We start from the raw sequence: 14,033 nt of genomic DNA on the forward strand, positions 1-14,033 counted from the left end.
GCGGCAGCGGCTGGTCAGTGCGGGTCGTAGCCCAGCCCGGAACAAAGCTCCTGCTGCCGGGGAGCGTGCGGCAGGTGCTGGGGGGATGGCGGGTCGCTTGCTCCCTCTGCTGAGGGGCTCTGACAAAACGCGCCTCCCCGGCGTCACGTTAGCCCTCGCAGGGCCTCTGGGGGGAGGCGGGTGGGCTGCGTCTCGCGGGGTGTAGCGGGGGAGCTGGGGGCTCCCATCAAAAGCCCTTTCTCCCCATTGCTCGAGATCGACGTGCTTCTTCGTTAGGCCAAAACGTGGGGGCTCTTAGCACGGCCTAGCGCAGCTTCCAGGGTTGTAGCTGAAGTTCTCGCCTGCTTTTAACAGCCAGCTCAATAGCTGAAGTTTTCGTCACGTCTCTCAGGCTGAGAGACTCCAAAGCACTTCTGCGTGTTGCGCTTGCAAAATAAAATCATTATTTTAGCAGGAGCGTGGGCGGGTGATCTGCGGGGTATTCACAACGGCGCGATGAGAGAAGGGAAACCGTCTCTGCCAGGCGAGCTCCTGTTTTAATAAATTCATCGTGCTCGTTAATGATCAGAGGGCAGAAGGGCTTCGTAACAATGACTTGGTGAGAAGACCGAGTTTAATTCTGGTCAGGAGATTGGGTTACGGCTGGCCAGGAAGAGGGTAGCAAAATAGAGCCTGTAACTCAATGCCCTCGCCAAGCAGGGTGAGAGGTGCCAGCGGCAGGCTGGCAGCGCAAGCAAAGCGCTCGCCCTCTCCTCTTGCCAATGCCTTGAGACTGCAATCATAGGAAGCCTCGCGCCGGGCGGCAGAGTTAATTCCGGCGCTCGTTAAATCGTTCCATGAAGGGACATAGCTTGCGTCTCGGGAGCTGATGATAGCTGTGGCCTTGAGTAATGGTTTAAAATTGTAGGGCTGCTCAAATCCCAGCCATCGGTTGTCTTTCCTCTTTGTCCTTTCAGCTGGTACCTTTTAGGTGTTCTTTTAAAGCCCTTAGAAGGAAAAATCTCCATCACCTGTCCTTTCTCACATCCTTTTCCAGTCCAAGCTGCTGAAAATTTGTGTTTGTAAACTCAGTGGTGCTTGTGCCACTGAGCAGAGATTTCTTGAGGAGCCGCCGCCACGCTTGCAGCTGCTTTTGCAGTTGTCGGGGCTTTGGATGTCTGCAAAAGCAGTTGGAGCAACAAGAAAAGCGAGCTGTCTGCAGCAGGGGCTCTTCTCACGTAAGAGAAGAGACAGGAGCTGCCTTCTGGCATCCGTCGTGGTTTAGAAAGGTCATTTTCAAACCCTGCCTGTCAGGAAGGAGACCCTCTGCTGCTGGTGGTGATGGCCGCAGGAAGCAAAAAGCTAAGCGGGATGGAGCAGAGGAGAGCCCGACCTCGTCTTGTCCGGCGTTTTTCGTGGTCCGGATGGATGCTGGTGCGGTCAGGGACTGCAGGCTCTCCGTGCTGCTACAGAAATCAAAGCTACCGGAGGTAGGCAGGTTGAGAAAAGAGGAAGAGAGGGCAGGAAGAGGCTCCGCTGTAGAGCAGGCAGCGTGACTGACTCACTGGTTAGCAGTTGAAAGAGATTTCGGGTGCACCTGCCGTTCTCTGCGCCTCAAACCCTGCTGCAGTCGTTGAGCAGGGGAACCTGGGAACTGCCCTAACGAGATGGGCCTTCCGTTGAAGGTGCGAGAGGAGAAATCGCGCACAGGAAAAGTGTATGAGCTGGCCTGGTCCTGCCGTCGCAGGGTTTTTTGTTTGTTTTTTTTTTTTTTTTTTGTCTTAAGGAATTCCCTTTATTTTCTTCTTCCACCTATATTTTATTTGGCGTGGGTCTGAGGTGGCACGAGACGGATCCCAACGTAAAGGCGTGAGAACGTGACAGTCGTGGTCAGTGCTCAAGAGGAACATGCAAAAAAACATACGAGACGCCAAGGAGCAGCTTTAAACACGTACTCTTCTCCTAATACTTTACGCACTTGAGAACCCGAGTTGTTACTTTTTTTTAGACCCTCCAGCACATCTCTGAGGAAGCAGTAGTGACGTAGCAGGAGATCCATGGTGGGCTTCTGAGATGTGTTGCCTGCTTCTCGGTGCGTAGTTTTTTAATATTCCACCCAGAGGGTGTTCGTTAGGACAGAAAGGGCATCAAAGTTTCAGTACTCGTCCTTTCTTGCGTGTGTAGGTTTTGGTGTTGGGCTGTGAACTTCTACTTGAGGCCTTAACGAAGGTGGTTCTCGGCAAGAGGCAGTTCTGGGCTGACCGGAGATGCTGTGGCTTCCTAGTTACAAAGTCACCTCATTTAGCTTTTGCAGATCTGCTGCACTAAAATCTTAATAGGTACAGAGAAAAACCCCCAAAACCTGACGCAGACCTTTTGGTTCGGTCGGTCAAGTAGCTGTAAAACAGATTCTCAAGAGGTTTTTTTGGGGTCTTTAACGTGGCTTCTGTTTGTCTTTTAGTTTCTGTGTCATCAGAATTACCCAGTGCTTGCCAGAAAAAGGAGCAGCTCCTTGGGTATGTGCCCCCCGCCTCGAGTGACCGTACGCCGAGCAGATGCCCTCTGCTCCGGCAGCTTCGCCTACCCCAGGAGTCCTGCAGGCACAGTGGTGTTAATGCTGGTGCAGCAGAACTCCGTGGGGCCTCTAGATCTGTGTTATCTAATTGCTATCTAATTAAATCTTCGAAATGGCTGTGAAATGGGGAGGGTTTTGCTTGTCTGTGAGTTACGGATGGAAAACCGGCTTGCGAATAACGAGTGATTGTCTTAAGTTATGAGTAAGGATCGAAGCGCCAGGCTTCAAAGACCCAGTCTGGGTTAGTAAACACTAATATGACTTAATGCATGGCTCGTTTTTCTTTTGTGTGGCCTAGCTGGCTTTAGGGAAGAGGGAAATCACAAATGAGAGGTCTATTTGTGACACCAGAGTCTATTTACCTGGTTAAACTAATAATTAAACGTCAGGTGGGAGGCTGGGCTCCAAAACTGGAGTGGAAGCCCCGTGTCCAGGGTCACCGGTAATTTGCAGCCCTGAATTGGCACTCTTCAGCTGGATTGATTGCTTATTCCTTCGCTAACTAGGATTTGGGTGTCGTCTTAATTAGTAACTGAAGTCAGAATCCATGGAGATAAAAATATTAGTCTGGCAATCCACAATAGTTTAAGAAAAATGATGTCCTTGTGTGTCTTTTTTTTTCCACTTCAGTTTGCTGATGGACAGTTCGCAGGGCAGTTAGCTCCCAGCTGCTGCCTACAACCTCCTCACCACTGGTGCTTAAAACTTACCCTGCCACAGTCCAGAGTCTAGGTCCCTTGGTTAGACTGCGCCTTGCTTCACCGATCGCCGCTGGAAAGAGAAACCCCCCCCCCGATCATCTGATAACCGACCGCTTTGGGGAGGATGTGAGCAGCTGAACGTGGGTGACTGAACTTTGTCCCTCGTGTGTGGGGACGGGGATTGTCACCTGCTTGCGTCGCGGCGCTTCGTGAGGACCGTTCACCTGAGGTTTGCAAAAAAAAAACCCCCCTCGTTTCTGTCGCCTCTAAATTGGTCTGTGTGCGGGTGGCAGAGAGGGCTGCCCACCTTGGATTTCACCCTCCAGCAAAGGCAGCGGATTCACTGGTTATAAAGGGCTGAATTGAGAATCGAGGTTTTTGTCTAGTAACGCTTTGAGTTGCTAAATATGATCAAAGTACAGAGAAGTCAAAAGGGAAATATTTCGGAGCGTAACGCTGTGACCTCCGGTCTGCTAACTACTTGTGCGATCAGAGGACGAGTTAGCGGGGTTTTGGCACGCAGGAGCTGTACCCTGGAGGAAACCTGTGAGGATAACCGCTGATTTTTGATGTCAGGGCTGTGAGGATGGGTTTTGACGTCACAGACCAAAATGATTTTTGTAAAACTTTGACTGAATATTTGCTTTAGGTGTTTGTAATTGGTCAAAAAAATTTTGAAACTGGGAAATGAAAGTTTCTGTTCCTGCTGCTCAGCGTTGCTTAGGCAGAGGTAGTTTATTTGATGAGGAAGGACGAGAGGAAACGGCCTGAAGTTGCACCAGGGGAGGTTTAGATTGGACATGAGGAAAAATGTCTTTACTGAAAGAGTGGTTAAACATTGGAACAGGCTGCCCAGGGAAGTGGTTGAGTCCCCGTCCCTGGAAGTATTTAAAAGACGTGTAGATGAGGCGCTTAGGGACATGGTTTAGTGGGTGGTGGTGTTGGGTCGACGGTTGGACTCGATGATCTTAGAGGTCTTTTCCAACCTCAATGATTCTGTGATTCTATGAAAAGTGATATTTGCAGGTTGGGAACGAACAGGCACCTTAATACCGTGAAGCAAATATTGATTTTGGGATATTGCAGCAGGTCCTGCGTGGCCTTGCCCGGGTCACTCGGGAGCGGTCTCTGTTTTGTACCAGCTCTCGCAGACCTTGATGAGCATCTGGATGCGCTCATTGACCCCGTGCAGGGACGTGGGTGCAGAAGGCAAGGGTGATCCTCTGGATTAAGGGATGTACCGATGCCTTTGCGAAATAACATGGAAATTAAAGGGCTTTTGCTAGTTTTTAGTCTCTATTTTTTTCTAGATTGATAAGGGGCGTAAATATATTCCCCATCTGGATCTCCGAGGAGTGTCTGTGCCACCTGCCTGCCGCAGGAGGTGCGAAGGGTGGGGAGGGAGAAGGAGCTGCAGCCCTCCCAAATGCTTTCCCCCCTCTCCAGAACATGTCCGTGCTGGGAATACCGTGTGGCACCTGTGAGAAGAGGGGACCCTTGCCAGGCATGTTCCCAAAAATACTCTCGTGTCTTGTTTCTCAATATCCTAGCTGCCGAGAAGCGTTATCCAGCTATGGAAGATGTAAACGCCAGCGCACCTTAAAAGCATTTGCAGCTTTCTTGGGTACGGTCCACTGCCAGGATTTAACGTAAGTGGAGTAATTTTGAGAATTAATTAATGGAGCAGTCTGATTCCCAATAGCCTCAGGAATTGGAATGTTCCAGTAATTAATAGAAGATTAATTTACCTTCAGAGGAAAGAAATAGGTAGCTAATGAGGAGTCGGATTGGGGATAGTTTAGGATTATCTTCCTCTGCTCTTTCTTGGCGGTGTTTTCAGTGAAGTGGTGAGTCAGATATCTGCAGCTGTAAGTTGTTGGGTACGCATTAACAGCTTTGGTAACCTCAGATGTTAAAACCTATTTTTGTTTCTAAAGAAGAGAATGTTAACCAGGCCTTGAAGTTTATCTCCTGTCCTTTAGAAAATGCCAGAGTATCTGATGGTGCTTTCAGTAAGCAGATGAGGCTTTGTTTTTAGCGTTGGTGTGGGAGGATGCAACTCTAGGCTAAAATCCCTCTTTCTGGGTTTGATCTTACACGTTATTTGAGTGAGCAGGGGCAGAAGGTTGTGTTTGGGAGTAATCTCCAGTAAATACACCGAAGAATGTGGTTAATGGTTTTCTAGAGCTGCATATTTGAAATGTTATCAAATATCTAGGAGAGCACAGCTTCCTTTACCGGTGACTATCCTGTGCTCTGGCAGGAGGGCTGGTAGGTATCTCCTCTCGATTTCTGCAAAGTAACCTAATTTTGGAGGTAGAGGGGGAAATACCCTCCTAGCGTAAGGGATTTGTAGGAAGCCCAAGTCTCTGCCTGCCTTCAAACACGCAGTCGTGGTTACTCGCTAAACTTGAAATAAAAAATAGCCAGCAGTTATCTTGTTGTTCCTTTCCCCCGTATCAGCAGAGCTTGGAGCTGCTGTTATTTAGTCTGTGTAGAGAGTCTTTGCTGGCAGCGATGTGCAGGATAATTCTTTATACGTGTCCGACGCACTACAGTTATTCCAACAAAGTTCTTTAGGCAACAGCTAGGGCTGACTCGGGCCTCTCTCTGCTTGTGCTTTGCAGTACGCCGGAGAACCGGCTTTGCTTGGGATGGCGCCTCGACTCTGTGTGAAACCGCCATCCGTAGGAGCCGTCCTCCATAGGGGCATCCCTTCCTGAAGGGCACGTTTCTGGGGTGTCCGGGGGGGGGGAGCATCTATCTCCAAGTCGCCAATAACATCGCAAAACTATCCGCTATATTGGTGGGGTTCTTATTTAGGATGACAGACCGTAGGAGTGTCGGATCTAAGCAGCAGGTTTGTGTCTTAGCGTCTGTGCCTAACTGCTTTCCAAGAGGTGTTTTATTGATCCTTCCATGCATCGCTATTTTTCTCGGGGTTAAAGGGTAGGAAGGATGGCTGTGATGGGGCTGGAGTTCAGTTTCCATTACGTCCTCATCTACCAACGCGGCCTAAATGTCAAAGAACAGTGTCCTTCATGCTGTTTGTTTGGGTCCTTTTTAGTATCTAGACATAATAGCACTAAAAATAGTTTGTTGAGATTCTTTACTAATCTTTGGGGAGGGTGTTTTGAATGGGGGTGTAAATGAGGCTTAGTTTTTTGGCTGTATAAATAAGTTTGTTTGGGAAATGAAAGCTAGGAGAGCCTCTTAAGGAGATTAATAACTGGTTTTTGTACAGTGCGACCTGCCCAGCTACTGGGTACGTGCAGCGTGATGTCCTCGAATGCCAAGTCTAATTGCCTCTCCTCTGAGCTCGTGCCTTTGGGTTGTTGTAGCTCTTCTGGCACTTGTCCTGTAAGTCAGGTCCTAATTTTATCTCGTTACCCACACAGCTTGGTGACAACGTGACATAGCAGTGGAAAGGGAATGACATCAGCAGACGAACAGATCTGTGGAGAGCAGCGGCAGGGATATTTTTTTTTTTTTATTAAGAATAAGCCATGTCAAGGCGTTTCTGCTTCTCAAGCTTGTAAATTCGTGCAGCGTGATCCCCGTCACGAACCGCTAGCTGTGCGAGGCTACTCATGTCTTGGGTTGTTTTCGCAGGGTGGTTAAGGGCTGCCCATTTGAATTGGCAATGCTCTCCACGTTTCGAACGCCTCCATACCTACAATTCCAAACGTAGTAGTATTAAACACCGAGAGTTTGCAGCGCTGTGGCTTTTGCTGAGAAAAGACGGGGTCAATCCCTGCATTTAAAAGAAAACACAACGACATCAAGAGGTGTGTGTGAGGTGGGGAGCTGCTTTTTTACGCTAGCCATCCACTTTGAACACAGAGGAAGGCTTTTTCTACCCAAGAGTTCAGTGGATATCTGGAGGCAGCCGGAATCCCCTCAGCAGCGCTGGGAATTATGAGGATCGTGTAAGACTGACAGTTGTTTGGATGGGGTGAGAGCGATACGTGTGTATTTGGTGGGAATGATTGTTTTATATTATTCTGCCAGGATTTCTACGTGTGGAGGAAGCCTCTTGTTTTGGAGAGCACATCGTGGTTCTAACAGCCGTTGATGTTATAACTTAGAGGATATTTTAGCTGCCCGTCACTTTGCTCCTTGGTGAGGAGCTCCCCAGCTGCGGAGCAACTGTTGAGCCTGTGTGCGGTGGCTTATGAACCAGGACCGTGCCGCATTCGCTTAGTGGCTCCTGGCAATTGCGGAGGGATGAGGGGCGAAAGTATCGAGTATTTTGCAAGAAGTGGTCCGCACAGGAGGAGGAAGGGGTGAATCTGAGGCTGTAAAGGGCTCGTTTGGGGAGGGGTGTCACGGTGGCAGAGTTTGAAGGATTCCTTCGAGTAAGTTTGCATGCGTTGAGCAAATTAAAGAGCTGGGTGGTTTTTGGTTTGTTTTTTTTTTTTCTGGTAGGGGAAGCTGCAGGTTCTGGCGTCAGAGGATGCAGTCGGAGGAAGTCTGGTGTGCGTGAGGGTGTGAAGAGCTATCCGGCAGTGCTCAGAGTCAGTGTGACAGTGGCATCAATCGGTGTTTTTCAGATGCTGAGGTCAAACCGGCGCTTTGCAATTACAGGATCTCGTAGTCCGATGTATGGGCCGCGACTTTAGCCTCAGGACTGACCTGCAAAGCCACCAGGAATGTAGAAATGTGGCTTTTGTCAAAGCGATCTCTCCTCTGCCACGAAGGAGAGAGGGGAGAGCAGAATGGAGCCTTCCTCGTGGCTACTGTGTGGCTCGTCACGCTTTTGTGCCCCGCGGTCCTCGCTGTGGGCTGTCGAGCTTGTCTGTCCTAGTTGAGTGGTTCAGCGCTGTGGTTCTGAGTCGCAGCTGGCTTCGTAGTTGCTGCGTGGCACCGAAAACTAAGTGAAATGGGTTGAGATGCTCTTGAGCGTGCTTTCCCCCCCCCCTCCGCCCCATCTTCCTGTCGTCCCTCTCCCCCACGCGCTGAAGTATTTAATAAGGGATATTTAAGGAAGCTTCCTTCCAGTCCCCCGCTTCCAGGAGGCCCTGGGGAGGCGCGGTTAACTATTTGAGTTTGAAAAAGTGTTTTAAAGACTGTTCTACAGCCGGATAGAACCTCTTCTGGCGTGGTGCGGGCAGATGAGCTAACCCCTTCCCCTTAATTGGACTTTCATTGTTTGCCGCCAGCCGCTCTACAGCGTCTTCATCCTTGCCGGGATATCCGTTTCCCTGCTGCCTGTTCCCGGAGAGCCGTTCTTCCGTCTTTGCAGGCAGCTGATGTACATTTTCTCCGTCCTCCTGAGCAGCGTTGGGATGGGATTTTCCTCCCAGTCCTCTTGAAGGAAAGTGCAGGTGTGTTTTGCCCTCAACGGGAGGCTCTAGCTGTGACCTGGCCTTCAGCTCAATGCCGCGTCAAGCCCCTGGCTGGTTTTGTCCTTACAAATCACCCGTCACCTCCCAGTACAGAGTTTGGTAGAAAATTCAACCTCCCCACCCCCCGTTTATCTTCCCAAAATGGTTTATAACTATTCCCTTCTAGATGGAGGCTACCGTGGGCTGTTGGCCTGTGTAGCTGCGTGAACAAGAGCAAACAGCGTGGTTTGGCATCTTGTAGCGACTTGCGTTCATTCCTTGCTTACTGGGGCATCGGGGAATTGCCGTGCAAACCAGTTTCTTTACCGGGTTGCGCCTGCTGTGATTTTTGACAGCGAGCTTTCAGCGTAGTTAAGCGAACCGGCCTGAAAAGTAGAGCAGCTGCGTCCTGCCGTAAGCTTGGAACTTCCTTCAGTATTGCCAGTTATCGGCTGGTGAAACTAGGACGCTCTCAGGTAGTTTTGGGTTGGTTTTTTTTTCCTCTTCATTGATGATTAAATAAAACACATCGCTGTTTCGGCGGCTCTTTTAATAGCAGTCGTGAGAATCTGAAGATATCGGCGAGGTTGGGGAAGGTTACCTGAAGAGAGACCGGGGCTGAAAGCTGGCTTTAGTTTTCTATTTAGCAAGGTGTCTCTGCATAATTGCTCCCACTGCAAAACATAAACACCTTTGCTCAGGTAGATGCAAGCCTTGGACAGAAGTTGCCGTGCTTAAAGCCACACTCTGTTGGCATTCAGGGGTGATTAACGCGTCTTTCTGCCGATTGATGACTCGGCAGCTATGTTGCACAGGGAAGGAGAAGCGCAATCAGGCTCTGCTCTGCTCCGGCGAGTCCTTGGGTACGTGTTGGGCAGGGCAGGGGCTTTTTTGTGAAGGAGGGTTATTGCAGTAAGCAGCAGGAATGCGGACCTGCTGGCTAGTCCTCCGAATGGCTGCAGGCTCCGGGGCTGACCTGCCCCGCTGAAATCAAGCGTGTGGACTGATGTGAATCGCCCCGGCCAGCTGCTGCTGCTTCTCTGCCCGAGAGGTTTGCCACCGGTTCCTGCTCGGATCTGGGAATACCTTGCTGCGTGTTCCCGTGGCTCTTTACTCTTCACAGAGCTTTCTTGCCGGCCGAAGTCCTTAAAATGAGAGATGAGCTCCTCGCAGCCCTTTCACAGCGATACGCAAAATCCGCCGCCTGCTGTAGGTGTATTAATGGCTGCGGTAGAATATACACGGTGGCTTTGCTTTTCTCTGCCTCTTGATTTGCGAGTCATCCTCAGGTGGAGGCACACGCTCTCGCTGCCCCCTTTATAGTATCGCTGTACGGAAGAGTGAGATTAAATGTGCGCGCAGACAGGCTCAAACTCCAATCTCCAAGACGAGCCTTCAGGTTTTTATTTTTATCTCCTTCTTTTGTAGGAAATAGACAGACGGTTGGAAAAGAAGCTGAAGATCACGCAGAAGGAAAGGTAACGATGCTGTGTGGTTTGGTTAAAAAAACCCCTTGTTTTCCTGAGGTGCCGTTGGACATCTGAAGGCCTGGGGAGCGGGAACAGTGGGGAAACAGCTTCAAACTGAGCAGGGCGCGCTGGGTTTGAGTTCAGAAATAGGGAATCTCTGTAATCGTGCCACTAGATGGCCCTTTCGATCCATAGGAGGGTAGCGGAAAGCTTCTTGAGAGTGATTTTATTTCAGAGCCGGGTCTTCCAGACTGGATGTAGCTACGGCTATGGGGAAGCCATTTAAGAAAAAGACACTCAAAGGAAGAAATGGGTGAGTCAGGTAATCCCAACTCATGGCCCTAAATTGGCTTGCGGTGTCTTGCATCAGTAAGACTTTCTTTTCCTGCTTACTTTGGGTTGGGGCGGGGGTGTGTGTGTTACTGTCTTCTAGCAGAAATATTTCTAATCACTTCTGACAAGTCTTTCGTTGTTGGTTTTTCCCCTTTTGATTCTTAGTAGGCCACTTAAAGAATCATGGTATTACTTCTCTGGGACTTCCGCACAGAGAAGGGACCATAAAAAAAATGCAGACGGTGAGACGGGGGCCAAGGCTGGCTCTGAGAAGGGAAATGGCAGGGTTGAAGCGGAAGGCTGGGTATCCTGGCGAGAGGAGCCCTAAAAGTCCTCGCAGGGAATGGAATCAAGGTGCTTATACCGGTATCTTCGAATAGAAGTGCTAAAACTTTTGCCCGGTGTCTGCTTCCCTTTCCTTCGGTCGAGTTTAAAGATGTCGAACGCAGCAGGGACTGGTTTTCTGTCCCTTCCTGAGCTAATCTGCAAACCTGCCTGCTGTTCTAGTTTAGGGTTACAAATATAACGAGGTCTTTAATTATTACAGGCTGCCTCTTAATCACGGGAATGACATCTGACTGGGAGGAATTCGCACGCAGAGCGAAAAACATGCTCGCCGTAGAAAACAAGTACCAACCAAATGTTTTTCTTTTAAACAGTAGAAAATCAAAATCTCCTCCTAAAGTGCCGATCGTGATTCAGGACGACAGCCTTCCTGCAGGTCCTCCCCCGCAGATCCGCATCTTGAAGAGGCCGACGACCAACGGTGTGCTTAGCAATCCCAACTCCGCCAGCAGACCGGCCTTCCCCGTGAAATCCTTGGCGCAAAGGGAGGCGGAGTACGCGGAAGCCAGGAAACGAATATTGGGCAGCGCGAGCCCCGAAGAAGAGCAGGAGAAACCCATTCTAGATAGGTGAGGAAACGCGTCTTATTTTTTTAGGTGAGGAAACGCGTCTTATTTTTTAGGTGGGAGCGGCCTTTCGTGCTGCGGCATCTCTGTGCGTGCTCCTCGCAAACACCTTCCTGTCAGAAGGAGGGGGACGAGCTCCTTGAAGAGCAAAGCGAGGCCGGCAAGGAGAAAGGAGGGCTTTGTTAGCAAGCAGGGCATCGTAAAGCTCAGATACGTGGGAGTTAAGGGAAGTGCAAGTGCCTGATAAGGCCGTAAAGGTTATCCTAGACCCTTGGAAGAGCGTGCTGTGGATGTAGAAAGGAGTGCGGGCAACCAGAGTTATCCTGGCAGGGCGTATCTTCATCTTCGCTGAGGTTTTTGACTTCAGGGGAGCCACCACACGCAGACGGGAGAGTCGAGCTTAAAAACGGATGCGGATTATTTGAGGGCACCGTGCTCTCTCTGCAGTTGCAACGGGGGTCTTAGCTACTTGAGAATAAGACTCCCGAACCTTTGGAAAGAAAGTTTGATTTCGGTGGCGTTCCCCATCCCGGGGAGCAACGCGTGACGATTGTCCCGTGGCAGCGGCGGGTGCGGGAGTCTTAGAATCATTGAATCATTGAGGTTGGAAAAGACCTCTAAGATCATCGAGTCCAACCGTCAACCCAACCCCACCACCCACTAAACCATGTCCCTAAGCGCCTCATCTACTCGTCTTTTAAATACCTCCAGGGATGGGGACTCCACCACTTCCCTGGGCAGCCTGTTCCAATGTTTCACCACTCTTTCAGTAAAGAAATTTTTCCTCACGTCCAATCTAAACCTCCCCTGGCGCAACTTGAGGCCGTTTCCTCTCGTCTTTGTTGGAGGCGTCCCGCGTTCCTGCAGCCGTGTCGCCTCCGCCTCTGATCTCCCTCTCTCCTTGCAGGCCGCCGAGGATCTCCCAGCCGGAAGACACCAGGCAGCCCAGTAATGTGATTAGGCAACCCCTGGGTCCCGATGGCTCACAAGGCTTCAAACAACGCAGATAAACGCGGGCGAGAGATGCTGCTGCGGAAGGCAGGGTCCGCCGCCACCCGGCGCACCGCCCCAAACGGACTTGAGCAAAGGGAACTACCTGGTTTATTTGCACTGTGATCCCCTTTGCTCTGCCCACTGTGACCTTCAACCCCACGCACTGTGACCTCCCCTCTCCACCCACTGTGACCGGCAAACCGAGAAGGGCTTGTCCCCGAGTCGCTGTAAAAGGAAAGGGGACGAGGGGAGGGGGTTATAAAGGACTCGGACGGGTGCAGGGAGTCGTGTGCGCGCCACTTGGGTTGAAGCTAGCGCCAGCAATAATGTTTGTTGTACTCATAGCCTGGGATTTAAGGAAAAAAAAGAGAAAAAAAAAAAAAGGGAAGCCTCCCCAGCCGCGCATGTTGTCCTCATCACTTTACGAGCAAGTTCCGTTTCAAAGGATCTCATTTTATTTTATTTTTATTTTTTTTTTTTCCTTGTTTGTTTTCTGCGTATCAGATCGACGGAGTGCACGGGAAGGGTTTTAACTGTTTCTTTTGATTGAGAGAGGTAGTTAAGTCTTGGAAAAGGAGTTTCAATGAATTTCTGCGACTTTAATGGCTCGGGTTTGGCAAGTCCTTGCTTCTCGTTCTCTATTTCTACCGCTGCCAAGCGCGTGGAAGCGGACTCCCGGATACCTGGCCTTTCCGATCGCCTTGGGAGCCGGCGGAGTCCGACGGCCTAGTTTACGTCTTGCACCTGTTAAAGCTTGGCTTTATATTTTTTTGCTGGCTTTGAGGAAAAGCTTAAAATACATGTGTTTTTTCTTTTTTTTTTTTTTTTCCCTTTCTTTTTTCTTTTTGTATTTGGGGAGAAGGGAATGCAGACGGATCCCCTGAAAATGCCTGCTGCCCGGCCGCTGTTTGCGGCAGAGCGAGCCAGGTGGCGAAGAATTGGGGCTCCGTCGCGAGGAGGAGAACAGCCGGCACCGCTCCCGTCCGTGAAATAAATATGTGGGGAGGAGCCCCGCTCCGTACGGCCCGCGCTCGTCAAGCGGCTGGCGTTAACGACGGGGAGCAGGACGTCCCAAGGGTCCGAACCCCAGTGGCCCCCAGTGGCTACGACGGAGCGGAGGCTCTGATCGATCTCTCGGTCACGGTACGAGCTGCGTTCGCCTCTGGAAATTGCAGACGTCGGGAACAAAAACCGCCTTGGATAAAGTCTGGATGATCCCCCCCTCTTCCTGGCGGCAGCTGGCTTCCCGCGAGGCTTCAGGGAAGGGATTTTTCTTCCTCCGGCTCCCGGGAAGAGGACAGGGAGGCTGGTGGTCCGCAAGAACGCGGATGCGCCACCCCCCCACACCCCCAGACGAAGCTGACCTACCTTAATATCACTTAATATCGAGGGATTAGATGAACACTAAACGCTCTTCTTGGAGGGGACGGTACCTAGACAACCATTCCCGGTTATCGGCGGATTAGTCTGTACGGGGGCAGCCTTCCCTGCCGCTTTGTGCTCAGTAGGTTCAAGGGTAAACGAGCGAATCTTAAACTAAGCCTTCTACCCGAAGGGAAGCGACCCTACGAAAAAAGACGTGTATGGAAATACGGCTGGAAAAAAAAACAAACAAAACAAACAACTTACCGGTAAAATAAAACTACCTGTGTATGAAAAGAATCCGCTAGTGCGTTAATTGGCTGTTTAAAGCACCGAGGACGGTGGCGAGGTGGGGGCGGGCGGGCAGACGTCCCCCCCCGGGG

The 14,033-nt window shown here is 50.5% G+C and overlaps 1 protein-coding gene across 1 annotated transcript in view; it reads left to right on the forward strand.

Moving 5' to 3' along the window:
- SZRD1 (SUZ RNA binding domain containing 1) overlaps positions 1-13,887 on the forward strand; it is a 17,162-nt gene extending 3,275 nt beyond the window's left edge. The window contains exons 2-5 of the mRNA XM_009289571.2: positions 10,011-10,060; positions 10,287-10,364; positions 11,044-11,298; positions 12,203-13,887. Coding sequence (XP_009287846.1) covers positions 10,321-10,364; positions 11,044-11,298; positions 12,203-12,305 — 402 coding nt within the window. The 5' untranslated portion in view covers positions 10,011-10,060; positions 10,287-10,320 and the 3' untranslated portion in view covers positions 12,306-13,887. The remainder of the gene's footprint in view (positions 1-10,010; positions 10,061-10,286; positions 10,365-11,043; positions 11,299-12,202) is intronic.
- The last annotated feature ends 146 nt before the right edge of the window (positions 13,888-14,033 follow it).

The sequence above is a fragment of the Aptenodytes forsteri genome, unplaced genomic scaffold, assembly GCF_000699145.1.
Source record: "Aptenodytes forsteri isolate BGI_AS27 unplaced genomic scaffold, ASM69914v1 Scaffold61, whole genome shotgun sequence".
Classification (NCBI taxonomy): Eukaryota; Metazoa; Chordata; class Aves; order Sphenisciformes; family Spheniscidae; genus Aptenodytes; species Aptenodytes forsteri.